General features: G+C 55.1%; 1 protein-coding gene across 1 annotated transcript in view; it reads left to right on the plus strand.

Annotated features, from left to right (window-relative positions):
- Positions 1-4,845: 4,845 nt before the first annotated feature.
- Positions 4,846-27,417, plus strand: part of FOXK1 (forkhead box K1) — a 62,880-nt gene continuing 40,308 nt past the window's right edge. Inside the window, exon 1 of the mRNA XM_074345598.1 lies at positions 4,846-5,449. Within this exon, the coding sequence (XP_074201699.1) occupies positions 4,881-5,449 (569 nt within the window). The 5' untranslated portion in view covers positions 4,846-4,880. The remainder of the gene's footprint in view (positions 5,450-27,417) is intronic.

Raw genomic sequence — 27,417 nt, forward strand, 5'->3', positions numbered from 1 at the left:
GCCCCCTTCAGCACCTAATGAACCTAAGCCCATTTCGCAGCAGGGGAAACTGAGTCCTGGGGGCTAAATAGCCTGTCCAAGGTCACGTAGTGGTTAAAGCGGGGCTGGCTCCCCTCCCACTGCGCGTTCATGCTGCTTTGCCTTAATCTGGTGATTTCTCCAGGCTCGGGGAAATTTCCTAGAAGCTGCCATCCTGGAAAAGTCTCACGAGAGACCCCAAGCCAGAACCATCCAGCCGGGTCACCCCCAAGTTCCTGACCCACGGAAACTGTGAGACGGTGCACGTTGACTGTTCTAGGCCGCTCCATTCGGGAAGCATTTGCTGTCACACAGCCATAGAGGAGTAACACGGAGAACATCTCTTTTCCGAATGCCTGCACCCGTGAGTTCTGTCAAGAGCAGTTTGCACCCCTGCTTCGTTTGAACAAGTTTCCTGTGGTGTCGAGGTCAGACATATCTTCTCCTGAATTGGTGTTTAGGAAATGTGGGCGAGTTCTAAATGACAGGGTGGCTGGAGGAGGCTGTGAAAGAAAAACCAATCAGTGTGTTTCAGGTGAGCTGAGGACACAGGTTTTTTTCCCACCTCTCTCAGGTTTTGCGGCAGCAGGGTTGTCTCATTGAGGAAGTATTTCTTGCAGGATTATTCTGTCTGTTTGTGTCTGTCTGTCTCTGTCTCTATCTTTTGCTGAGGAACAAAAGTGCAGCCCTTCTCTGTCATGGTCAGATGCCCAACACTGTGTGATGTCACACTGCAGGGGCTCAGTGCACAGACAGGAAGCAGTACTGGGGACGCAGGAAGGATCTGAGAAGGATGCAGAAGCAGCAGGAAGTGACAGTCAGCAGACAGGAAGAGGAAGGGGTAGACGGAGAGACGGAGAATGGTCTGGGTTCCCCAGTCGTCACCAGATATTCCTTGAGCTCCAGGCTCATGAAGACTCGAAGATGCGAGGATGCGAGCGGGGACTGGCAGCCTTCAGAGTGGGAGGCTTCCTGCCTCAGCCCCATCCGCCCCCCTTCAGACTCCACCGGACTAGAGTTGAGGGGTTTCCATCAGCATCCTGTCTCGTGACAGGCGGGGGCCCTGTTCTGCTGCCTCACACAGACCCACCAGGAACGGGAACCCAAGTGAGGACCCTGTCAGCTCGAGGCAGGACGGCAACCCCTCAGCACTGTCTCTGTGGGTTTCGTGATGCAGCTGCTACGTGCCTGGAGGTTGCCCGTCGGTGTGACTCCCTGACTTCGGAGGATCAGGGGGGAGGGGTGGGGGCATCCCAGCCACACCCCTCCCCTCTGAGCAGTGCGGTCCCGTCATGGGCACCTTCTTCACCTGCACTGACCAGTGCAGCAGTCGCTGGCCAAGCAGCTCTCCAGATTGAGCACTTGAAATGCGGCTCACGCCACAAAACACAATGAAGTATTTAATTTTATTTCATTTGAATGAGAGTATAAATGCACTCAGCTGCTGCGACTGGTGGTCTCTGAATTGGACAGGCACGGCTCTGAATTCCTGTTTGGGGTCTATAATCACCACCTCTGTAGGCTTTTTAAATTAAGGTATGTTTGCAGAGTAAAATTCACTCTTTTTGGTGCGCAGTTCAGCTGCTTTTGAAAAATAACTGGAGTGCTGTAATCACCAGCACAGTCAGCACCTCCTCCCTTGAGACCCCCCCATGTTGTTCTGTGGTCAGCCTCTCCCCAGCGCTCCAGCCCCTGGAGCCACTTACCTGTTTCTGTCTGTCTAGTTTACTTTTTGCAGAATGTTCCTATAAATGAAAGCATACACAGTGCATTTGGGATCTTTTGTGCTGTTCTGGATGTGCATACCTTGCTCCTTTTTAATTGCTACATAGCATTCCATCACATAGTTGTGCCAAAATTGGCTGCCCACTCCCCAGGTGAGGTGCATTGGGGTTGTTGGGTTGTTCGGTTCAGGGTGTTTATGAACAAAGACCCTGTAAACAGTCCTGCACAGGTTTTTGTGTCCACACAAGTTTTCATTTCACTTGAAAAAACACCTAGTAATGGGACTGACAGCAGGTCATGTGGTAAGTTAGTTGAACTGTGTAAGAAAACTGCCCAGCTGTTCTCCAAAGTGGCAGCACCGCCTTGAATTCTGTGAGCCTGGGTGTTGCGGGCTCCAAACGGTTGACTGGGTTCTCCATTGCAAGCTCTTTATTTTTCCTTTTTTGAGTGAATGGATCATGAGACAGCTTTAGCATGCCCTCTAGACCCAGAGAGAGTGAGAGAAGAATGCACTTCCTCCGATTCTGTTTTTTTTTTTTTTTTTTTAATGGAGGTACTGGGGATGGACCCCAGGACCTCGTGCGTGCTAAACATGCGCTCTACGCCTGAGTATCCCCTCCCCCCAGACTCTGATTCTTTAATGGCCTTTCATTGCCCTCTTTCTGGCCCTGTCTGTTGAAGCTGTTGGTATATCCAAAGGCTCGCTGCTTAAGGAGAAAGGAATTGCAAGGTGAAGCCGGTGTCTAGAATTGCAGGGTCATCGTGACTCAGCCCCGTGAGCTCCTGCCACTGTGCTACGGGTTCTTGCTCCTCAGGTGAAGAATTGTCCAGGCCTGTGAGTCTGTGCGGAAGCCCTTTCATTCACGGTGGTTTGGCCCCCGGGGCTTGGAAGCATGGATGTCCCGCTTATTATCAAAAAGACCTGTCATGAAAAAGTGCGACATCACTTCAGAGGAGCCAGAGGAAAGAACTTTGGAGGCTGTACGTAAATCTGTCTCTTTAAAAGAAAATAATTGTGGTAAAATATATGTCACATAAATTCACCATCTTAGTTGTTTTAAGTGTACATTTCAGTAGCATCAAGTACATTCACATCATGGTGTAGCCCTCTCACCACCAGTCATCTCTGACACCTTTCGTCTTGCAAAACGGAAGCTCTGTTTCCATTAAACACCAACTCCCTGTTCATACCCTGCCCCCCAGAGAAGAAACCATCCTACTTTCTGTGTTTATGAACTTGACTCCTCTAGGGACCTCATATGAGCTAAATCGTTACAGACTTCTCTTTTTGTGACTGGTCGACTTCACTGAGCGTAATGTCCTCAGGGTTCATCCATATTGTCTCATGCGTCAGAATTTCGTTTCTTTTCAAGGCTGTATAACGTCCCATTGGACATGTTGATGGACCTCTGGCTTGCTTCCATCTTTTGGACATTGTGAATAATGCTACTCTGAACATATAAATATCTTTTCAAGACCTTGCTTTCAGTTCTCTGGGGTTTATACATAGCAGTGGAGTTGCAATCATATATTTTCCACAAGACTGTTCTCCATAGCTGCTGCATCATTTTACACTCCCACCACCAGTGTGTCTGTGAACGTCTCTGTCTGAGATGAACGTGGCTGAACGTGGCTGAATCCCTGAACTTCTCTCCCTCTCTCTCTCCTTCCTTCAGCCTCTTGCTTGGTCTCCCGGTTTCCCAGTTGGCCTCCCACAGTCATGCTGACCCCTTCCCAGTTCAGGCTCCACACGACAGCCAGTGATTCCATGTCACATACGTGGCCACTGCATGTTGTCTTTCTGCTTAAAACCCCTCAGTGGTTTCCATTGCCTTTGAGATCAGACTGAAGTCCTTGTGTCACTAAAGTGGCTCAGCCGATGTGGTGACGTGGTCATGCTCTCTTTTCCGCTTACAGTAACCTGTCAGTCTCTGGAAGGCACCGTGCGCCCTCCCTTAGTACACGCTGCTCCTTGGCTGGAATGCCATCCCCCCCATCCCCCTCTCCCCCATCACCCCTGGACTTCAGTTCAAGTGTCATTTCTCAGGGAAGAGATCCCTGTTCCTGTTTTCATTGTCTTCCTCCACCATCAAGTAGGTTTTCTTGTTACAGCTTCTTGGAAAAATGTGCTACTTGCTCCCCAAGCCCTGATCTCTGTTTGTACGTATATATTCAGTCATGCAATGGTTGGGTTAATACCTGTTGCAGCCCCAGGCTGGACAGCCGGTGAGCAGACACGCTTCCCACCCTAGGCAGGCGCACCTCGCCACCCGCCCGCGGATCGCCGCACAGCCTCCCGGGACTGGAGACAGCTGTTGTGTTCTGTCAGCCGAGTGCGCACTTGATTCACATCTGCCTCTCCCACTAGCTCTCCCACCGCAAGCTCTGCCGGGGAGGGTCTGGTTTCTCACATCAATAATTGTTAAATGATGGAAATGAGGAGACACTGCCACCCTTTTTAGGGGGACCTGGCCGAATTAGGAAGGCACGAAGTACTGCAGGATCTGGACCGTGCCTAAATCAACCAAGTCCGCATTTCCACAGAAGACCCCCTCAGCAGGCACCCGCCTCCCGGGGTAGACTGTGAGGGGTTTACCGGGCAGGCCCAGCGTGGGTCCCGGGGTATTTGTCTATTTGTTGACCGAATGGGTAACTCCAAAAAAGAAACACAGGGCATCACAGACCGCCAGCCTCCTTAGGCAAACTTCAGTTACAGCATGAAAAGCCTCAGTTTTGGTGCTTAAGTATGACCGCCCTTGAGGGCCCAGGAGACTGCTGAGGTGAGCTGCCCCTCCCTCTCTGCAGGGAGTGGCCCAGAATCAAACTTCCCAGCTTGACACCTTGGGGGCTCCCCCTCCCCCGTCCCCCGCAGGTCCCAGGCAGGGGCGGCCCCGGGCCGGGGGCAGCGGGCGAGGGGCAAGCCCGGGGGCGGGCGCGCGGGGCGGGCCGCATGCGGACACCGTCCCCGCTCCGCGCGCGGGTCCCGCGCGAGCCCCGGCGGGCGGGGCGCGCGGCCGGCAGGCTCCGCTCCGCCGCGCTCCGGTCCGGGATCCCGCGCCCGCCCGCCCGCGCCCCGCGGAGCCCCGCCCCCCGCCGCCGCGCCGCCGCCGCCGGAGGCCGCTCGGAGCTGCGCGAACATGGCCGAAGTCGGCGAGGACAGCGGGGCCCGCGCCCTGCTGGCGCTGCGCTCGGCGCCCTGCAGCCCCGTGCTGTGCGCCGCCGCCGCCGCCGCCGCCGCCTTCCCCGCCGCCGCCGCCGCCGCCGCGCCCGGGCCCGCCGCCCCGTCGCCGCCGCCGCCGCCCGCCCAGCCCCCGCCGCCGCCGCCGCCGCCGCCGCCGCCGCCGCCGCCGCCCGGCGCGATCGCGGGGGGCGCGGGGGGCGCGGGGGGCGCGGCGGGCGCGGCCGGCGAGGCCCTGGTGGTCGCGGCGGCCGCCTCGGTGCGCCGGAGCCCCGGGCCGGCGCTGGCGCGCCTGGAGGGCCGCGAGTTCGAGTTCCTCATGCGGCAGCCCAGCGTCACCATCGGCCGCAACTCGTCGCAGGGCTCGGTGGACCTGAGCATGGGCCTGTCCAGCTTCATCTCGCGGCGCCACCTGCAGCTCAGCTTCCAGGAGCCGCACTTCTACTTGCGCTGCCTCGGCAAGAACGGCGTCTTCGTGGACGGGGCCTTCCAGCGGCGCGGCGCGCCCGCCCTGCAGCTGCCCAAACAGTGAGTGCCGCGGCCCCCGCCCGGCTGGGGCCCCGGGTCACCTCGACCCCCGCGGGGCCTGGGCCCGAGGTCGACCCCAGCCCTCCGCCCCGACCCCCGGGACGGCCCTGGGAGTCCTGAGATCTGGGCCCCGAGGGTCGCCCTTGCCCCTCCCCCCACCTTGGGGTTGGCCCCCATCCCCGCACAACTTGGACACGGAGTTCACACCTGACCCCCCGCCCGCCGTGGGCAGGGGTGGAGGGCAGCCCAGATTACCGCCGGGTCCGGGCCCCTGCCCGGCCTGGGCCCCGAGGGTCGCCCTTGCTCCTCTCCCCACCAAAGCTTGGGGTCCCCCATCCCCGCCAGATCAGGACACGGTGTCATTCTTGACCCTTGCCCTGACTGGGCTTTGGGCTTTGAGGGTCGTCCCTGACCCCTCTTGGCCTGGACCCTGAGGGTCACCCTTGCTCCCACCCCGATCTGGACCCCAGGGTCTCCCTACCCCCTTCCCCGCCTTTTCTGGACCCCGGGTCGCCCGCAAACGCACTCCTGAGAAGGGTTGCGTCAGGCATTGTAGCTCTGGGAGGTGCGGGGGTCCTGGGGGGGGAGCTGCAGCCCCCGCCCCGAAGGCCCAATCCTCTGCAGTGGGGACCAGGTCTGAAGGGGAAGCGACTTGGCCCTAGAGGGGTGAGGTGGCAGAGTGGGCTGGGATCAGGACAGGAAATGCACTCTTGTCAGTGTTCCTGAGGACACAGGTCAGGGGTTCCCAGCACTGGGGGCATTCAGAGCACAGTTGGGGTTCCTGGACAGGACAGAAGGGGAGGCAGGACTAGGAGAAGGGGACCCGACGCACTCACTTGGGAGTGGGGACAGGCCGCTGGTGCCCCCAGTGCTTTAGCAACATCCTCGTGTTCCTCGCCTCTTCCGGTTCCCGGGGCACCGGCTCCCCCCCCCCCCCCCCCCCCCCGCCGCTCTGCCCCAGGAGGTCCTCGCTTTCTCAAGACCTGTCGTTCAGGAGAAAGCCTGTTTCACTACTCTGCTGTCTTCAGGCACTTTCTTTTTCTGTGAGGTACTTACTTTTAACTCCTCGTTAGTGTTTATATTTTTGCAGCGTGCTCGGGGTTTCCAAGTTGTCTCTGACTGACTGTCTAATGACTCTCACTTTTGTAAGCACCCCGAGTCCAGGGATTTTTTGCTGGGGTAATTCCCGGGGCCCGAAGCCTGCTTCTGTAAACTTCTTTGCTTTCTAGGCCTAGGCATGCTTGGTCATAAGTATTGTATTGAAAAATTTTCAGTGACTCCCTGGCGCGTAGGGCGTGAAAGGGAGTGTACACAGACTTCATTTCCCCAGTATGGGAGGTATGTGTTTTGATAAAATCAGGTCCTCCTGAATAAGATGTGTTTTATCCCATGGTTGCTATTACTCTGTTTGGTCTTTTCTTAAGCCACACAGTCTCTCCGTTCTGGGCCATTAAATGCCTTCTGGGGCCAGTCACGCCCCTCGTGGGAAAGTGACGGCAAACAGTGCCTTCCCCGCCCTGCCCTGTGGCTCTGAGAGGCCTGCTTCTGCTGGTGCATCTCTTCAGAGCTCAGGCTCTTTAAGTGCTTCCAAGCAGCAGCCTGGCTTCCAGAGCTCCTCCCCTGGCTGTTGAGTGGGTGCGTGTCTGAGGAGGCCTGGCTCCCTGAATCTTCAAGGCACTAGTATTTTCTTTAACTCCAGGGGAAGAAATTGCAGCCCGGGAAGTCCTCAGACCACGTGCAGAATAGGCCTGCGCCGAGTCCATTGTTTGTGAAACATGATTGGCGTTCGTGGCGGTGCCTTCCTCGCCAGCAGGCTTGTGTCCCGCAGCCCAGACGTCCCACGCCCTCTGGCTGGTGCTCTGCCCGCGGTGCCCGTCTGGCTGTGCTGGAATTCAGTGATGCTCTGAGCCAGAGCCACGCAGACCATCATGTAGAATTCACAGGCACAGAACCAGCGTGCTGGTGGAGGAGCACCACGTGGACGCCCATGCCTTCCTGGAAGAGGGCAGTTTGCTTCCGAGACCGTCAGAGCCTGCGGACAGACACGTTCAGCAGTCTGGGTGGCTTCATCTTCTTTATTATTTCAGAAAACTTAACTGAGGTAGTCGCATCCATAGGGCAGGCTGCTGTAAGCTTCTTTTTAGATTCAGGTCAAAGCACTGGGGCCCATCACTTTGCAAGTACTCAAGAAATGTTTCATGCATCTAGGGAAAGGAAGTTGGATGTCCACGTTTCTGTCACCTCGAAATGGGAAATTCAGTGCTGACTTTAAAAGAATGGCAGGATTAATTGTGTCCTCCCAGGCTTTGGTACACGGTTTTGCCAGGAGTATTTGAAGTTGTGAATTTCTTCACCATAAGTTTAACGTTCTTGCCATGTTGGAGTCTTGTTGACTGAAAGTGCCTGCAGCTGCTCTTCTTTGTGTTGTGGTGTTGTGCCTTTTCCCGCTGGGTGACATTGCCTGTCCCCTGTGTCCCTGACACCCCCCCCACCATTCCTCCCTTTCCTGTCCCCTCAAAGATACACACGCTGAAGAAGAATACCAGAATTTATCCACATTTATGCCTAAACACGTGTTTTTCTAAAACTGAAATTAATTCCATTAGTTTTTAAATCGTCAGTTGTATCCTGAGCCGCATTACTGTTAACACCGTGCAGGAGCTGACCGGCAGTGCGCACACAGCGGACTTGTGTCTGTTGAGTGAAAAAACCAGTGACTAAGTGAATACGCAGCTTCCATGGTGCGAGGAGCAGCAGTGTCCCCAGTCGGCCGGCTTCCAAGGCAGGCAGTCAGGTGCCTGGGGCGTGTGACCGCTTTCCGGGGGCACGTGGGTGTGCGCCTGTGGCCCTTTGTCCCGGCGGGTCTGGAGTCTGGGTTAGACGCGGTGTGTGAGCGAGAGGCAAAGGCCCACGCCCCGCCGTGCACTTGCTCTTCCCTCTTTCGTCCCAGCCGCCTTTCCTAATTCTTCTGTAAAACAAGGATGAGAGACGTGAACAGTTGCCGTGAGGACGGGCTTCTTGGTGTGGTAGCTTCTGTGAGCGGTGAGCTTTATGGGACCCTTTTTTTCTCTTGACTCTCCTGTGAGTTCCAAGTTTTCTGAGCTGAGCATGGCTCCTTTTATTGCAGAAAGTTTGAAACGTGAAAACAGAGTAGTGAATCCACGTCCCCGTCACCCAGCCTCTGCGACCGCCGACTGCCGTGTTGTGGCCTCGCTCGTTTTATCCTGGTCCCTACTCACCTGTCCCTCACCCATGTTGTTTGGAAGCCAGTCCCAAATGTCATATCCCTCTGGCTGTAAATATCTCAATAACAGATAAAGATTCCTTTTTTAAAACCTAACCACAATCTCATTATCACACCAAATCTTAATAACAGTTTCTTACTGTCATCAAACTTCCAATCAGTATTTGGAATTCCCTTCCCATTCCATGGGTTTTTTTCCCTTTTCTGTTCTTACAGTGTGTCTGTCTGAATCAGGAACTAAATCAGGTCCAGACACCGTGGTTGGTTGGCGTGTCTCTCCCGTCTCTTTCAGGCTGGAGGCTCCATCTCTCTCTCTTTCTTTCTGAAGAAGCTGGGTCATGTGCCCTGCCCCTCGTCATACTCTGCTGTTACAGACTGGATTTCTGTTGTGATCTTTTACAACATCCTCTCACCTGTCGTTCCTGTAAACCTGTTGTTGGACCTGGAGATTTGATCAGACTCAAGTCTGGTGTTTTTTTCAGCCAGAACTCTCATAGGCAGCAGTGCATGCTTCTGGCAGGAAGCAGACACTTCTGTTTCTCTCCCCAAGCAGCTTTTGATGGTCGGTCATCACTGGGGTCCATAAATTTAATGTCCCTGTACGCTTGTCATTCATTTTGGCTGCCAGCATATGTATTTCACCTTGCTGACGTATTCTGCCCTCTCAGACGTGTTGTGCATGGCAGATGTTACAGATCATAGCTCCTGTTAGTGTACCGGGATAAAAAGTAATTAATTGTAATCACGAAAGCATTTTACTGCATAAATAATTGTTTAGGCCCTGGGAAAACATACAGGACGTGGTTTCTCATTGCTCTTCCAACTGGTCACTGGAAGAACATGGAGTTAGTTACTAACCATCATTCAGAAGTTACCAGGTTGAACTTATTTTGAAATTCATTGGAAAACGCCCTAGACTTGGTGAAGACAGCAGGTGTTTGCTGAGCTCGTCAGGACCAGCATCCCTGGAAACAGTAACTGTGTTCCTTTCTCCCCGGCCCTCCTCCCTGGGCCTCCCCAGGCCCAGTGGGAGCCGCAGGGTCCGCATGTGACCCGATGCCTCCGTCACAGGTGGTTGGTTGGTTGATCTGGGAGGGGTCCATGTGCCCGGTGGGATTTGCACCTGGGGTGAGAGAGGGGATCAGATCGGTCTGTTTCCAGCAGCTGAAGCCAGAAAAGGTGGGACCTGCGGTTGTGCCGGCTGATTCCACGCAAGGGGGGAGCAGTGATCAGGGAGGAGGGATGTGTGTGTGGACCTGCGCAGAGCTGGGAGGGCCATGGAGCCATGCAGGAAGCTGTCACTCGAGCCTGACCCATCAGACCTGGAGAGGGCGACCCTGGGACTAGGGAGGAAGAGATTTGGCTGAAGCATCTTCTGAGGGAAGAGGTTCTGCTCTGGTGGCTGGATGGAAGAGACGGAAGAGACGGTTTGCTCTGGAAGCTGGAGGAATGATGCCGGGGGAGGGGGAGGGCGGTGTCGGAAGGAGGACCGTTCAGTGGAACAAACGAAGCTTTAGACCCCATGGGGTTGCGTCTGGATGCTGTGGTCAGAATACAAAATGTGGCGTTTTCTCTAAATAAATGCTTTCTTCTGCTTTCCCCACCAGTTGTTAGTTGCTGTGTATCACATTTATTTGTCCAAAGTCAGACTGTCTTGTTGAAAACATACTTTAAGAGGTTCAGAGGAGTGCAGCAAACCTGGAACCAGTGTGTGGACTCTGTGGTGATGGAAGTGCGTGCCACTTACGAGCACCGAGTTCCCGGGGAGGTTTTTGGGCTTATCACCTCATATAAGAAAATTTATATGGTATTTGAAAAATCGATTTGTGAGAAGGATGGTGTTTTTCTTGTAGTGTGTGTTGAATTTATAATTAATTTATAAAAGCCTTTGTCATTGATGAAGGAATTGGGTTAGTAGGTGGTCAAAGGGTATTAAGTAGAATTTTAATGGTGTTCATGGTATTTTCAGAAAAGACACAGCTCTATTTGAAATTCCGTGCTGAAATGAAAGGAAAGCGTTTGGTTCGGAGATACAGTAATTTACTATTTGCTGTTTTTGCATCTCGTGAATGTCAGGGGATAAACTTGCTAAATTAATGAAGACTCGAATTACAGCGATGCCTCATTTCCATAATTACCCCACATTTAAAGCGTTTCATATTAAAATGAGAGGATTATATATAGTAGTTTCGCTTTGGTTTCCTGGAAAACAGGCCCCTGCGTTGTGACTTGTTAGGGGCCTGGAGATGGTTGTCGTGGCTGTGCTCGCTGGTCACGAGATTCTGGTTTTCTGGTAAAATGTTGCTGGTTGATTAAAAGGAAAGCAAATGTAGTCTGCGTGTGTGAACACACCTTGTGAAGTGTCGAAAGGGGAGCCAGGAGGGTGTGCTGTGTTGTCCCGGGGTCTGAAGGGCGGCTCTGTGACGGGCTGCACCCCCGTGGGCCTCACGGACCCCCTTCTGGGGTGCGACCGTCGAGGGCTTTTCCTGCCACCCTGACGTGCGCTGGAGGTGAGCTAGTGCCAGGCTGGCTGGGCGTGGGCCTGCCGGTTCCAGCACTCAATCACGGACTGCTTGCAAATCTGTGGCTTTTGTCTCCTCAGAGTGACTTCCAGTAGACACACAGAACGGGGTGGGTGCTTTATCTGTGATTTGATTAAGAAGGAACTCTTGCCCTTTCTCACCTGACAGTGTAACCGTTGGTCCCCTCAGAGGACAGCGTGCTCCCCGAAGTGTGTGTGCAGAGCTGGGCTCTGACCGCCCTGCCACCTGCTCTAAGCCCCCCGGGGCTGCACAGTGCCCTGTCCGCCTTCCTCAGCAGGGGTCCCGGCCCTTCTGCAGGTGTTCCCCGCACCTGCCCCCTGCGTTTCACGGTGCTTGGTTGCCTGTGTGCAGAGAGGCCTCCCGGTACCCCACGCGTGTGTTTAGCCAGCCACTCTCAGAGTTTTGGATCCAAGGGCCCTTTTACACCCTCACACATTACTGAGGCCCCCGGGGAACTTTTGTTTATGTGAGATTTGTTTGTTGTACTTAGCATGTTAGGAATTAGACCTGACAAATTAAAGTCTGTTTATTATTCTATTCAAAAATAGCAGCAATAAGCCTATTTTTTTATGAAAAAGTGGCTTTGTCTCCCCAGACGGAAACACTTAGTGTCAGGGTATTCTTTTTCCTTTGGTAGAAAGTCTGCCTGAGTAGAAGGCAGCTGAACTGCCCCGCCGCCCCCGCTTTGGGGCTGTTGTGATGCTTTGCTTCTGTGGCGCACATGAAGGAGACCCAGACTCACCCAGACTCACCCAGACGTGCAGCCGGAAAGGGGGGGGTGGAGCCTCTCAGAGGCCTGTCAGAAGCCTGAGGATGCTGTTGTTCGGGGCCTCTCCAAAACTTGACAGTGGCCCTTTCTTAAAGGTTAATTGCAGGATGGAGTCTGAACCCTCGTCAGTGGGCTTTCTGTAAAACGCTGTTACATTAAAATCTGTTGCTCTCTTCTGCATTTTGAATAAATCTTCTACCAGCACATGATTTTATAACCTCATATGTTGGTCATTCAGAAAAACATCAATTGAGTTATGTAAATCATCTAATGTCAATATATCTTATTATACAAAGAAAAGTATATTTTATCTTTCTTTGACGGGTAACTGAATTTGATCCCTTGCACCCAGCAACTCATGGTTTTGAAAATGGAAATCTTTGAGAGGCTCGGGCTTTTCGACGTAGTCTGACTTTTAAATTTGCTGTAAAAGTCGAGCGACAGTACATTTTTGTAGAAATAAGGAAGTTGTATAATGTAGTCTTTGGCCTTTATTGGCATCTTGTGGCATAATTTGGCATAACTTTAGTAATTGTTTTGTACGTGCAGTCAATTCCTGATTATGTGAGATGGAACTGGCCATCTTGCCAATTATTTCTGTTATTTTCCCGTAACCAAGTAGGATGCTGTGGGGTTCCCCAGTGACACCCCCGCTTTTTCCCTTCAGCCGAGGGCGTGGAGACACCAGGAAAAGGCAGAGTGAAGCGGGGTGGGCGTGGAGTGACGCATTCCTCAAGGGACGTCAGTGACAACGCGTGTTTTTAAGGACACAGTCCTTGTTCGGGGTTTTCCTTGGAACCTTTCTAAGCACACTTGTTGAAAAAAAAAAAAAGACGGGCCCTTTGGATAAAGATAAATATTCACTCTCCATCCCCCATCTGAGATTTTGCTCCGTGAATACCTTTCTTTCTTCCCTCCTCCCAGTAAGTCAGTGTTACACAGAGGAGAAAACTGATCTTCCGTCTGTTCTGAAAGAGCTTTGCCTTGTGTGATTCATGTCACACAAAAAAGATACCTGTGATCTGTCCAAATGGGCAGTTACGAGGGCAGTGTTCTGGGGGGCCTGCCTCGCCGCCCCACTCCAGGCTCATGCTGCTGTTTCACAGACAGTCTGGATCTTTGGGGCAGCATACAGAGTTCAAAAAATAACCTGATAGCTTTACACTGCAGTTTTGGGCACATCTCCACCTCAAGTGGCTGGTGGTGATCTGACGTGTTGGGTGTTCCTGTGTTGTTGGGGAGCCGCCGCAGCGGGTCTCACCGTGGGCTGCAGGGAGCCCATGCCTGAGTCAGGCTCGGATGGATGCACAGGCCGGGCTGGACCGCTGCCCACGGAAAGCCTTCCCGGAAACACGGCCTCCTGTCACGTGGCTTGGATCCAGTTGACTGATGAAATTCGGGAGCTTCCTATATGTTACCAGGAAGCCTTGGCCGGAGTGTTCCTTGGTGAAAAAAAAAAAATTGTAGACTTAGTCACTCTTTGGACCTGATTTTGAAAGCAAGTTAGAGTGAAATCTGATGACGCGGATGCAGTGAGCAGGCTGGAGGCCACGGGGTCCTGGGAAGAGGGGTGTTGCACAGCGGAGGCTTGTGTCCCCACCTCCACCCATGGGGACATCAGCGTCCAGTCCGCTTGGCAGATAGATCCAGCTGCCGGATCTGGGGACAGAGACTCGGCGCGGCCCACCGAAATGCCGCCCTTCGGGTGGCCCACTGCCTGTAGCTGGAGCCCGTATAAACCAGGGCACTCACGACCGGGAGCTCCTGGCCTGTGGTGACTTGACTGGCGGCTCAGCCAGCTCAGCAGTCATGTTTCGCTCTGAAGTTGTGGTGTGAGCAGGCTTTCCAGGCCCACCTGCACTTGGGGTCACCTGGCAGGGACCCACGGAGTCTGGAATGTTCTGCAGCGGTAGAAGTTTTCCGTGTCCACGCCGCCCAGCCTGCAGCCCTAGTCCTGCACAGCTGAGAACGTCTGAAGTGGGGCGAACGTGACCAAAGGGCTGAATTTTAGTTTTTACTTAGCTTTTCAATTAATGCAGGTGAAAATGGCCACGTGTGCCTAAGGGTGGCTTTGGAGAGTTGACAGGTCCGTGGGTCCCCAGGCCCCGGGTGTGGCCGCTGCCTCAGTTTACCCTGTTCACCCCAGAGGCACGGATCTGATTTTCCACTGTTGGCTTTGCGGTGGAAAGATGGGGAGGAAGGGAGGGTGCAGGCCATGGGGTCAGGCAGACCACCCGGTAAATGGGGGGCAGCTGTGGGGGAGGCCCTGGCCCTTCCTTGAGACCTGTGCGGCGGGCGGGGGCGTATCCTCCGGTTTCCGCCTCTCAGGGCCGCGGGCACATTCGAATGGCTGGCTTTTGCTTTTCCCTCTATTGCCCAAGTTCTGGAAGCCAGAGGAAGAAAATCAGGACCTGAGACATGACTCCTGTACATTGTCAGTAAAGACAGAACAGCTTTGGGGAAATTTTTTTTAAACTCTACCTATTGTAAATCAACTGTACTTCAATCAATAAAAAAAAACAAACAAAAAATCCCAGCTCTCCCTGGCCCTCTGCAGCCCTGGGTCTACAGGCGTGTTGGTTGTCTGTGGACTCCATGCTGGTGCAGCTCCCTAATATGTGTATCTGGGTTCCCCGCCCTTGCTTTTCGATGCCTTGGTGAGCAGATGTGCGCACATCTGCGTGGACACCTGCTCAGACAGGTGGCGGTTGTTCACGTGCTCGCGTGATGCCCATGCTTTGAGGACTCCCCAGGGTTGGTCACTATACTGTGTGAACATGGGCTTGTGTCTGTCCCCCTCCAGGAGCCATAAGTTCCACCAGGATGGGGCTGCGTTCCCAGGGCCAGCTTGGCTCTTGGCAGACACTAAACATCTGCCGAGTGTTTACTTATGCACCTAATCTTGTGTAGCTTGCTGGCTGCTGGAAAGGGTAAATTTCAATGCCTTGCTCCTGGAAAGTCCAAAATAGGTGTTTTTGATCCACGGTCAGAAAAATCTTCAAGTGGCGATGCTGGGACCCAGGCCAGCACCGTCCAGTGTCGTGGCCCACCTTCCCCACCCTCCTCGTTAGCTCGGCCTGCAGGCTGCAGTGACGTCTGCACCAGGCCTTCGGGGAGGTTGCGGGGGGCAGTGTGAGGGGCTAGGCGGGCCTCCCGTCTGCTCTCGCGCCCCTGAACTCAGGCCAGGGCCGTGGACATGGGGAGGAACACTTGGCTCGGGTGCAGCCAGACTGCAGCCTGTGAGCCAGACCCCTCAGGCCCCTGTTGGGTGAAGCTGTATTGGAGCAGGGCCACGCCCGCTTGTTTACAGGCTCCGGCTGCGTGTGAGACAGGCCACGTGGCACAGAAGCCTAGCGCAGGTCGCACAGCCCGCCCCAGAGCACGCGTGGTCACACGTGGCCGTCGTCAGCACCTTCACCTTACTGGTTTCCTTTCCGTGGACCCTGTGTTCCTTGTTCTGTTTAATCCCGGCTGTTTCATCATTTCTCTGGGGGATGGTTAATACAAATGGGGTCTGTTTCCCTGGTTCTTTTCTAAAGAGTCAGATCTCACACGTAGGAAGGGCGGGCCCCCTCCCCTCAGCACTGCCGTGTGACGTTCCTGAGAACAGGGGTGTTTTCCATAACTGCCGCGGTGGCACTGAGTTCTGGGAAAGTCCCGGTGCTGTGACACTGCGTTGGACCCCCACCCGGCGCCGGCTCTGACAGGCCTTGCAGGTTCCACCGCCGTCTGGGGCAGGTCAGGATGGAGGCTGCGTCCAGGTGCCTGTCCCTTCAGCCTCCTTAACCTGGAACAGCTCCTCAGCCCTGCCTCGTCTCCACGGACCTGGACGTTTCTGAGGAAAAGAGGAGTTACTCTATCGGACGTCCTCCCGTCTAGGTTTATCCGATTGGACGACATCCTGAGGGGGTTGGCTGGAGCGTCTCTGGCTGAAATGTGGGAAGGGGGCCATGCGCCCTGCTCGGGGCGCCGCCCAGACATGGGGGTGGGGCTCGTGTGGTCCCTTGGTTTCAGTGTGGTCGAGCTTCACCAAATAGCCACTGCTCTTCTTCTTGTAATTCATAAGTAATTTCTGAGATTCAGTACTGGAATAATACTAATTTTGTATCCAACCACACTTAACTGGTTTTAGTAACAGTTTTCTAACTCACTCTTCAGGTGTGTTTTTAGGCCAGAATCTTCATCTGCAGATAGCGATCACTTTGTGTCTTCCACTGCTTCATCTCTCGTTTCTCTCTGTTGTCTTGTTCAGTTGGCCAGAGCCTCCAAGTGCCGCTCAGTAAGTGCCGAGGAGGGGCTTCTTCCTGGCTGTAGCTCTGCTGCCCGGACCCCCTGTCTGTAGGCAGCCTTCCAGGCGCTTCTCCGAGGCGAAGTCCTGCGGGCAGCGCCCCCTCAGCACCGCAGGGTTCCCCGTCGGGCCGTCTCTCTGTTCCTGGAGTGGTTTGTAGCTGTTTATCTGACACTCTCTGAGTGCTGGGGAGCAGGGCTGTGCTTTTATGATTTGTTACTGTAACCTTGATGCCTCCTACCAATGTGATTGACACATAATTGGCAGTTTATAAATTGTTGGCAAAATTAATCACAAACAGGAGGGGTCTGGCCAGAAGCAATCTGGCCAATGAAAGTGGTCAAACATTATGGTAGCTTAGGTTTTAAAAGATCTGGCTTCATCACCACCCAGCTGGTAGCCTTGAGCAAGGGACCTAACTGAAGGTCCCATCTCCCCATCTGTAAAATGGGCACACTGCCCGCTTCCTGGGTCATCATGAGAACTGGAAGTGAGGTGCCTGGTGCTGGACCCGCTTGGACCGCGCCCAGCTCATAGCCATCTTCACTGCTGTCGTTACTAGTCACCGAGTAGGAGAGAGGCTGTGCTCGCTCGGTGAGGCGCGCGGGTGCCGGAAGTGAGATCTGGTTTGTTGCTGGGAGCCGTTGCAGTGCCCCTAGCTCAGCACAGTGGGTAGCCAGCCCCGCGCCTTCTAGCCGAGGGGCTGGTCGCCCGGGGGCTCTGGAGAGGGTGGCGTTCTGGCCTGGGTTTGGCATCACCAGGACCCCTCCCGGGCCCTAAGGTTGTGTGATCAGAGCGAATTAGTAGCTTTGTCTTCTTGTGTTTCTCCGAGCTGCTTGTCTGGAGGATGGGAGCTCAGAGTACAGATTTTACCTTGAATTGGTTTGCATAGCCCCAGGAGGTGCACAGACAGCCCAGACTGGGGCAGGACACCGGGAGACAGCGGACTGGGGGCTTTGATCTCAAGCCAGCCTCGCCTAGCCTGATCGTCACCACAAGGTTCTGTCCACCACAGGCTGAGATGCAGGGCATTTTGCAAGGAAGAAGCTATGAATTGGAGGTGGAAACCCAGAAGTGATAAAGTACCTCATGTGTACACCAAGGCGTTTAAAAATACAGAAAAGTACAGAGGATAATTCAGCATGGACTTGTGTACCCACAGAAGATCGATGTTTTTTCACATTCCCTTGGATTAAGTCTTTAAATAAGAGAAACAGCACATTGCAGGTGATGCTGGGGTACTCTGAGTTCCGGTGGCCCTTAGGAGTTTGACCTTCTTGTACGTTCCACACCCAGAGACACGGACGAGTAGTACTTCAGCTGTGTGTGCGCGTGGGGGGGTGACGTGCATGGACGGCTGTCACACATCTTCGTTACACTGTGTGTGTGTATACTGTGTGTTTTCCACGTCTCACAGCTGTGGCTGTGTCTTCGTAGCCCCAGCGTCTGACCACGGCCCTCCTGGCTCCGCAGCCTCGTCCCCACCCTTCCTTCCCTGGTCCTTGCTCCAGCCTCTCCTCGTGTCTGTGCGCGTCCAGGTCTCAGACTGAGCATCCCTGCCTGCCCCTCATCCGGGTCGGTCCTGTCCCCTCCCAGGGGCCTCAGGGCTCACCTGCAGCCACCTCTCCTGAGCTCCCAGCCGGATCGAGGGTCCCTGGGCATCTCCGTCCTGGACCCGGACGGAACCTGAAAGGCCGCCCTCCGTTCCCCTCGCCCACGCTCCCAGTGGCCTTTTGGTTCCTAAGGTCTTGGTTTTCCTCTCCTTGTGAGTGCTCACTAGGTGTTGGTGCTGCAGGGCTGGGAACACGGGGTCCGGGGAGACAGCAGGACGATTCCGTGAGCACAGAGAGCGAGCCATGGTGTGATCTCAGGGAGTGTGGGGTGCGGTGGGGGAGGTCCACCAGGAGCATGTTTGATGGTGGTGGGGTGCTTCCTGGGGAGTGACATTTTAACCAAGATCCAAACCACAAACTGGTATTGGGAAGAGTCAGGGCCGAGGCTTCCCAGCAGTGGGACCTGCATGTGTGGGGGCTCTGAGGCCAGGGTAGGGGTGCTCTGAGGGGGAGCCAGAGATGGAAGGGCAGCCTCGGGGTCCCCGGAAGTTTCCAAGGCCACCCTGTGGGACAGACCGTGGGGACCACGCTCAGCCAGGGACCAGAGTGCTGGCCATGTCCCTGGCAAGAGGCCAACAGACCTGAAGGTCGTTCAGGACAGGCCAGTCAGACTGGGTGACGGGCTGCCTCTGAGGGTGGGGAGGAGTGTGTGAGGGTGACCGCCCCCAGAACCCCCCCCCCCCAGAAGAGGGGCCGCCTCTCCAGGGCCAGTGGTCTCCAGCCCAGAGTCCTTGTCCTTCACTGCCTGACCTTGTTGTATTGGGGGAGGGAAGTGAGCAGACAACTGAGGGAGCCCACGGGACGGGGTTGGGCTTAGGCAGCTGGGCGTCGGCACCAGAACATCGTTGGGAAGAACTGTTTTATTCTGTGCAGCAAAACAAAAACGTTCAGTAATGATCCTCGTCCTCTGGGGGGAGCCCCGGCCAGAGGACCGGCGCACTGTGAAGTCCACGGTGGTCCCCGGACCGTGGGGGGCACCTGCAGGGCCCGGTAGCGCTGTCAGCCTCCTCGTGCGGGAAGCGGTGACTGTGTGATAACACACGAAGACGAGAGCGCCACCTGGACGGCGATGCCGCCTGGGGAGGGGCGGAGAGCAGCCTAGGAGAGGCACATCCGACCAGGGGTACGAAGGATCAGCCCTGCTGGTTGCTGACGCAGAAGGCCAGGTGCCATAGGGAAAGCGTGCGAGCTGTTTTAAGAGTAGCTACCTGAGCATTTGGAAAACTGGCTGCTGCTCACCTAGTAAAACAACCTGGGAATGAGTTGGATAGCACGTCGTGCCGCTCCAGATCCTGCCCCTGGGGCTCCTGGCGACGGCAGCTCCGACAGTGCCCTGCCCTGAGGATTCTGAGTACCTGGTGAGCATGTGTCCTCCCGTTTTGGACGTTGACAGCTGAGATCCAGCCCGCAGTGGGACTGTCCAGTGTCTCAGAAAGACTGGCTCAGTGGTCTTCAGCCCACACGCCTTTCCTTCTACTTGCCGGGCTGTGAGAAGCAGACCAAAGCGGCCGGGGTGACGCCCTGACTGTTGGCGGGGAGGGTGCGTGTGCACCTTGGCCCAGCCACCTGGGCACATAGGGCAAGCCCTCCCCATACTGAACGTCTCCCCACTGACCCCACTCAAGCCAGGGAGACCTTCTCCAGATGACACCCAGAGAATTTGTCTCTAGCTGCTGAGGCGCCTTCTGTGTGTGCCAGGGACCGTCCGCGGCCCTGGTCCCCGCCTACTGAGATGCAGGGCCCGGAGGATGTGGGAGAACTGAAGCAGGTGTGGAGGCTGGGGAGCTGGCCCCGGGTCAGGGGATGTCTGTGGCCACAGCAGGTGGGAAAGGGGCCCCCACATCTGGGTCTGGGGAGGTGCACAAAATGGGCGGGGAGGGGACCGTGGGGATGCCCTGCCCTCCTCCCTCGAAGCCTCGTGCCCCCACTGGGCAGTCTCTTCTGCCCAGAGGCCACCGTCTTCCTCTGGCCTGACTTCCTTCTTCCCTCCTTCCACACTGTCTCACTCTGTTCCAGGCGCCCTCTTGTTTGGTGCGGCCCTTGGGGAGGGCGGGGGAGCTGGGAGGGGCCTGAGGATGGACCTCGAGACAGTAGCTTCTCTCACACCCCTGGACTCGGACACCCGGCTCTGTCTGGTTCTGGCCTCTCTCGTCTCTTATGTGTATCATCCGCAGGTCCGTGGAATCCTAATTATACGTTCAGACCATGTTTGGGGATGATCTGTTCTTCAAGTTTCTTACCTTCTACCCTCTTAAGGGACTGAACCATAATTCTGACGCTCGGGAATTTAATGCCCGTGTTCCTATTTACTTTTTCTGATCTATTTTTTCAGTTTCTTTATTATAACTTCACGTAGTCTTCATCTTTTCAGCCTTCACCTTTTACAGAATTTTTTCAGAATTACAATTTCATTTTGTTCACTGTCACCTAAGCAGCCAAAGGAGCATGATGTGTTTTTAACATGAGCATGATAACTGTAAAAAAAACAAAAAAGGGTAAAAATTTTAAAGTCAGTAACTTTTTAGAGGAGCAGATGATGACCTCTCTGGAGAACTTGTTTCTTTCCCAGAGGAGTTCCAGGTAATTAACTTGGTAGTTAACAGAAAGTTAAAAGTCTTGAATTTTAAAGCTTATTTGGGAGTTGACTTTATCAGCCTGTGTCAAAGTCAAAGTTCCTCAGTATTATTTCTTATCAGAAGAGTCAGTATTTAAAAGAAAGCAGTGCAACAGTGCCCGCTCCCTTTTGTGTTATATATGCACATATCTGTGCAACCTTTGTTATTTCAAGGTTTTTGGTATTTTGTATGTGCAGCCAATGTTTATAGAAAATTTGGATAATGGAAAAGAATATATATGTGTGTGTGTGTATGTGTAACTGGATCCCTCAGCTGTACACCAGAAACTAAAACAGCATTGTAAATCAACTATACTTCAATGAAAAAAGAAAAAGGAAAGAAAATTTGGAAAGTACAGAAATGTGGAAAGGAGAAAAGCCCGGAACAGCCGCCCCACCCCGGAGGTGACCGCTGTGCCACTCAGCATGTTTTCCTTGCGTCTGTTTCCTTTTTAAAAACCCGAGCAGACACTTCGCTGAAAGGGCAGGTTTGCGGTTTCACCACTGCTGGAATCCAGTCCTTAAAGCCCCTTTTTATGTTAATGCCTGTGTAGATGAGCAGGTAGGATCCTGGTCCCTGAGTTAGACATTCACTTCTTAAACGGGAGGGAGGGTCACAGGAGGGTCCCCAAAGCGGGCAGGGGGCCAGGCTGCCAGAGGCCGCTGGACATTGGCCGTTGTGGCCAAGTCGGGCTGCGCGTGGCTCATGTGCCCGTGCAGCACAGCCGGCTTCCGTGGTTCCCTCGTAGCAGGAAGGAGCCCTCCGCCTCTCCACCCGGCTTCGTCCTCCTGGGCCCCAGGCCCTACCGGCTGGATCAGGTCATGCCTGCGGTGATCTCTAGCTTGCTTCTGACTTGTTCTCAGAGGAAAGTGTGGAGTCGTGATGCACCTGTTGAGGGACTTAGCACAGGTGGAGTGTTTGGGAGCCTTCCGGTAAGGGATCGTTTCCTTTGCGGTAAGTATCCTTAGGTCCTGCTTGGTCAGGGCTGATCCTTCCTTGGCCTGCCTGGGTGCTGAGCTCCACGCACCCCCTTCTTCCAGGTGTAAATCCCTCTCGAGGGATCCACAGACACGTCCCACGGCTCTGAGCACTTTTTGCAGAGTCTACAAGTAATTTTTTTGAAACTGAACAAATAACATAACAGCTTATGAAAAAAATAGCTGGTTGACATCTTATTGAACTTCATTGCATTTGTTTTGTAAAAAAACGAGAACGAAAACCTAAGGGTTTCCTGCCTTTGTCCACATGGAGAAGTGGTGCTTATCCCAAACTCAGACCCCGGGGCAGGGTGCCGCGGTGGAGCCCAAGGTGACTCGGGAGAGGGTGCCGGTCCGCCCTGTGTTCCGTGGAGGCAGGCGCCCTGGAGATCAGGCGGGGGCGGGCTGTGTAGAGAGGGGGATCTGTGCCCCTCGAGGGTCTGGTTCAGTTTTTATCTCAGAGAAAGCTGCTCTGATGAACAGGCCATCAGGGATAAATTGCTGGGTTTGAGAATGCAATTTACATAACAATTAAACTGGTTCCGTTTACCCCGCTGTGGCAGCCAGGCCTCCCTGCACAGCTACTCAGGTTATTAATCTGTTTTATGACCCAGTTTCCCCACGTGGACCGTTTCTTCTCCGTGGCGCCGTAACACAGGCAGAGGCCGGGGAGGCGGCAGCAGCGAGCTGGTGGTTTGAGGACCAGCCCGTGGCGTCGCTGCTCCAGCTTCCCCTCAGCCTCCCCCTCTGGTTCTCATGTGTGGAAGCATGTTGTCCATCCACGCTCGGCCCTCAGGGCTCTCCCGGGTCTGCGCGGGCGGTGTGGGCCCGGGGATCAGCTGCAGGCGGCTTCCGGGACGGTAGGGACGCGCTCTTTGAAGGGCCTGAGGCCTGAGCCACATAAAGGCCTTTTCAAATCCTGCTTGGTTCTGATGCCGCCCCACCGCATTTTGTTTGGGGTTTTATCCAGGGTGGCTTAGAGGTCTCGAAGCTGCTTTGTAAACAGCCTCTGGTTCCAGCCCCCCCCCCCCCCCACTTAGGAACCCTGGACTCCCTTCCTGACGCTTTGATCCACTTCTGTTTTATCAGTGGCCTGAGATGAGTCTCGGAGCTCAGAAGACGACCACTCCCTTGGGAAGGCTGAAGAGGTTAAAGTCTAACTTGACTTTAAACTATGGAAAGTAGTTTTCTCGGTTTAGTATGGAATTTTATGTGACGGAACAAGGACGGAGGTGACTAGAGCATAATAAATTGGTGTCATAAAAATACGGCGATTTGCCCCAAATAGTATAAACATCTGGGGAGAAATTTTCTCCCAGATATTTGGTGAAGTCCTGACAGCAGGTGCTCCCTCAGCCTGTGGGTTTGCGTGTCCCCAGCTCCCCCCTCTCGGGGAGTTCAGTGGGTAAGGGTGGCTGTGAAATGCTGCTTCTGGAAAAGAGGCTGGTGCCATGTCGACTCTGGGTGAGCTGGGCGGCCACGTCACCTGCACTATCTCCGCGAGTGCCGGTCCTGCTCCCTGGCTCCGGGCCCCCCGGCCCCACTCAGCCTCCGGGTCTGAGCACACCCCCTTCCATGGCTGCGTCTCACAGATCAGGCGAGGAGGCCTTTGCTGGGGTGTCTCTGTTCTCTGGCCACATCCCGTCACCCTGTCCTGCACCTCCTTGACCAGGTTGCAGGCTTGTCTTCTTGAAGAACCTCCATCATCTTTTATCCGCGGGGCCTATGTGGGACCAGCCCCTGTTCACAAGCGCTCAGTAGTGTGTGTTGGTGACTCAAGGCCGGGCAGGCACGCGGTGCAGCCAGACTGGCCGGGCCGTGGTCACCTGACGAGCCGGCCAGTCACCAACGTTGTGCCCTGGCCACCAGGCGGATATTTCCCGGGTTTCTTGGCCAGCTCGGGCAGGGTCCTCCAATGCCCAGAGCACGTGCTGCTTTCGTGGCGACCCGTGTGATCTGTGAGGTATCGAAAGCAGAAGGTCTCAGAATTGAACTTTGGTAAAATTGGAAACTGACTTTCCCTGATAAAGTTCACGTTGCCTGTCACGCCACTGACCTGAACACTTGAGCAGTGCGGTTCCATGGCGTGACCATGACCCCTGATGCCAAGGGCCTGGCGTGGCTGCATCCCCTCCCACATGTACCTGCGGAGGGGACAGCAGGGGCCAGCATCACGGAGAGCCCCTCCCGCCGTCCAAGTTGGTGCTGCTCGGAGGCACGAGGGCAGAACGGGGGGCCCAGGAAGTGATTTTTTAAGGTAATTCGTGTGGTGGTGGAAGGTTGATTCAGCAGCAGATTTGTGTGGTTCTTACTGTTTCCTCATCTGAGGCGTTAGGTCAGAGCTTGCATCGAAACGGCCCTTAGCTGTGTTGGTGACTCAGGGACTTTGGAGAGGTGACCTGTCTCTTCTCGGCCTCAGTGTCCCATCCATAAAGCAGCCTGGACGCCTGCTCCCTTCTGAGATAACGGACGCCTCGGAGAAGGTCCTGGTTAAGGTGAGCTTCCTCCCGAGACCCACACACTAGCTTCAGGTACCCTGCGTCCATCAGCATTTTCATTCACATGTGGACCAGGGCTGCAGTGCTGGGAATCTGTGAAGACAACTGTTTTTTGCCTGTAATCAAAAACTTGCCGTGGACCCAGAGACGCTCCTGCAGGATGTCTGGTCCCTGCCTGGGCGAGAGGGCCGCACGCAGGGGCAGGCCGGCTGCTCTGCAGCAGGAGGGGCCCGCCCTGCCCGGCCTGCGCGGCCGAGGCTGCTTTTAATAGAGACTGAGCTCAGACAGAGCCTCTGGCCTCCCCCACGGGGAACTACGGCGGCTCCACGTCTAGAATTTCTCCCTTTCGTGGTCTCCCGTCTGTGGCTCTGGTTCCTTATGGCCGTGCTGCCCTCCTCACTTCTCTTCCTGTTCTGTGTGGCTCCTCCTCATTGGCAGAGCTGTGCTTGAGCAGGCGGGACCCATGGACCTTGCTGGCCACTGCCCTCCCCCCTGGGGCATAGGGAGCCGGGTCGCAGTTCAGGGACCTCCGCCAGTCTCTGAGCTCAGGAGTGCCCGGGAGAACACGGAGCCCCGAGGCCTCGGTTGGGGAGTCAGTTACAGGTGGCAGAGCAGGGGCCAGCCCCGCCCCCGCATCTCCTGACCCTTAGTCAGCATAGCTTTCTCCGCTAAAACAGGCTGGGTCTTCATGATGCTGTGTCTGAGACAGTTTGTTCTAGTTCAGTGTGAGAGGTGTTGTGCTAGCATTCGTCCTGCAGGTGCTGCCAGAACCATGAGGGCAGTGAGTTCCTGCCCTCTGCCCCACGCCGCTCGCAGGGCCGCTCTGGTGAAGCAGACGTGAATGCTTAGTGCTCGTGGGCTTTGTCGTATGATGTATCCGTCAGGGAAGCCAGGGTGTGGTAACAAATACTCCAGTGGCTCAAACACGGGAATTAAGAGCTGCCAGCCCCTCCCTCCTGGGTGATGCAGGGAGGAAAGCCCCCCCCGGGGGCCAGAGCAGGAACAGACACACTGCCTCCCTCTAAGCATTGGCCCTGAGATGGTTTGTATCCCACCACCCACGTTCTCTCGGTGAGAACCAGTGTCGGGGTGCACAGAACCCATGGGATGCTGGGAATGTCGGGTAGCTCTGTACCCCCTACAGAAGAGGTGGACTTAAGGGAGCAGCCAGCAGCCACTGTAACAGGAAAGAGCAGCATGGATACTGCGGCTTGGGTAGAGGAAGACGTGATGCTCCCCGTGGACCTCACCCCAGACGGAAGGAACAGAGATGTGCTTTTGGAGGGGGGTCTGGGGTGGGGTAGGGCCGGAGCCCAGAGGGAGGGTGGTGGGCAGTGGGGGGGCCCACAAGTTCAAGGACAGGCATGCAGGTCCTCTGATAGTTGAGGTGGGTTGTCTGTGCTTGTTACTTGCCGTCTTGCCCGGGACAGGCCAGGAGAGCGGGGACGAGGTCGGGACCGGCACTGGGCGGGTCAGACTCAGCCATCTGCAGTCCTGCAGGCCGCTGGCTGCTCGGGCTCATGCCAGCACTCGGTCCCTGACCCATAAGTGCAGTTGCTTTCAATGGAGGTGTGGCAGGGCCAAGAGCCGTGTCTGCCTGGGTGTAGTATTGACTGCACTGGTTTTGAATGACCCTGACCGGGGCCAGAGCCACCCCAGAAGACTGGGGCCGGCCTTGTCTGGGGCCTCACGGCACCGTTCACCTTGCAGTGCAAAGCAGCAGCTGCCCGCAGTAGGCGCGACAGGTTAATGTCAGAGGGATGACTGACCGTCCAGGAGTAAACATTTCTGAGAGGTCGTCAGACCCATCTGTTCTGCCAGCGTCCCTGGGAGAGGATGCTCCTAGGTGCCAGGCAAGCTGTGGCTCTCTGTGAATTCTCGATCTGTTCTTGCAATCTTGAAAATGGTCCTGTCTGCACTCAGTTTAAACGTGCCAGCCACCCGGCTTCTCGTTCTACAGCTGGAGCTTTCTGTCCTCTTGCCTTGTTAACCTGCTCCTCCTGTGGATAGGTGATGTTTGGTTCTGTTTATGCCTCTGAGTGCATTTGGATCCATTTACGATTAAACATTGCTCAAACAGCCAGGGCGAGATTTATTGACACAGCAGGGCTGATGAGGATGGGGGGTGGGGGTGAACCATTTCTCTCTGTTCTGTTTATTTCCAGTTGGCAAAAGGTGACACTTATTTTTAAATCGTGCTCTTAGGTCTGTGACGTCTACAGAACTCCAAACAAGATTTCATTTCAAAATTATGGTAAGAAAGCGGATAATGGGCAGTGCTTCCGAGGGGCAGGTCCCACTCCCTGGCCGCCTTGGATTGCTCAACTTTACATCTAGGTTCATAACGAGATACCGTGGTCCAGGGAGTTTATCCAAGGCAATCTGTGGCTTAAGAAATAATTCTTTTCCTGCCCGGTTTATTTGCTAGTTACTTACATTTTCAAACAGTCAACGGAGAAAGTTTGTAACTGTCTGTAGCCGTTAAGAGTGTAAGCTTCAAGTCGTGGGAAACGCTTCTCTTCTATGCCTGTTTCGGCAGTGCGTGTGCCAGGCCCCGCGCGGGGCCAGGGGGCCGGGCTCATGCCCTCACTCCGCAAGCTCGGGGTGACCGCAGAGCCAGGGCGGAAAGAGCCCAGAGCCCCTGCCGCCCAGCAGCTGCCCCGTCTCAGAGGCCCCGGAAGCCGGCGTCCTGGAGGCGGGCGCTCTGACAGCCGCCCCTCGGGGTGGCCCTCAGGGGCCTGTTTGTGAATGACCCTGGGCCTCATGGCAGCAGCGGGACGAGGAGGCAGCGGGACCTTCTCTGCAGACTAACTGTGTCCTCTACCTCCTACCCTTCTGGATGAGACCCACATTTCGTTCTTCTCTAAAAGTAGGGGTGCTTTTTTGTTTTGTTTCTTTTTTAAGGCACATCTGACAAATCCTGATTTAAGTATTTTCTGAGGAGGTGATACACACCTGCGTTCAGAGCTCTGGGGTCTTCCTTCTTCTTGTCCCAGCCTCTGCCCTGCAGATATGCTTCTGGCGTGTCGCACACAAAGCGCTCCGTTTGCCCGGAGAGAGCGTGCTTGGCATCGCGTTCTCATGTGCACTTCTGGGGAGTCCGTGTGCACGTGGAAAAGCGTGGCGCAGCCCCGCACGCGCGACTCGGTGCAGCGGTGACAGTCAGGCCTCACCAGGCGTGGAGGGGAGCTTTTCTGGTCGGCTGGATCTCTTGGCTCCGTCCAGGGCGGAGAGGGCTCCGGGGGGCCTGGATGGCATTGTGCCCTTGCGTCTGGGGGTTTCATTTCAAGCAGAGGCCACGGCTCGTGGCTTCAGTCTGCCGGCAGAACACGTCTCAGAGTGAAGCCGTTAGCGTCAGGTGGACGTGTGACGTGGGGCCCAGGTGTGGCCCAGGGCCGGCTCCTTCTGGGCACCCACCCCG

Source organism: Camelus bactrianus, chromosome 18 (assembly GCF_048773025.1).
Source record: "Camelus bactrianus isolate YW-2024 breed Bactrian camel chromosome 18, ASM4877302v1, whole genome shotgun sequence".
Classification (NCBI taxonomy): domain Eukaryota; kingdom Metazoa; phylum Chordata; class Mammalia; order Artiodactyla; family Camelidae; genus Camelus; species Camelus bactrianus.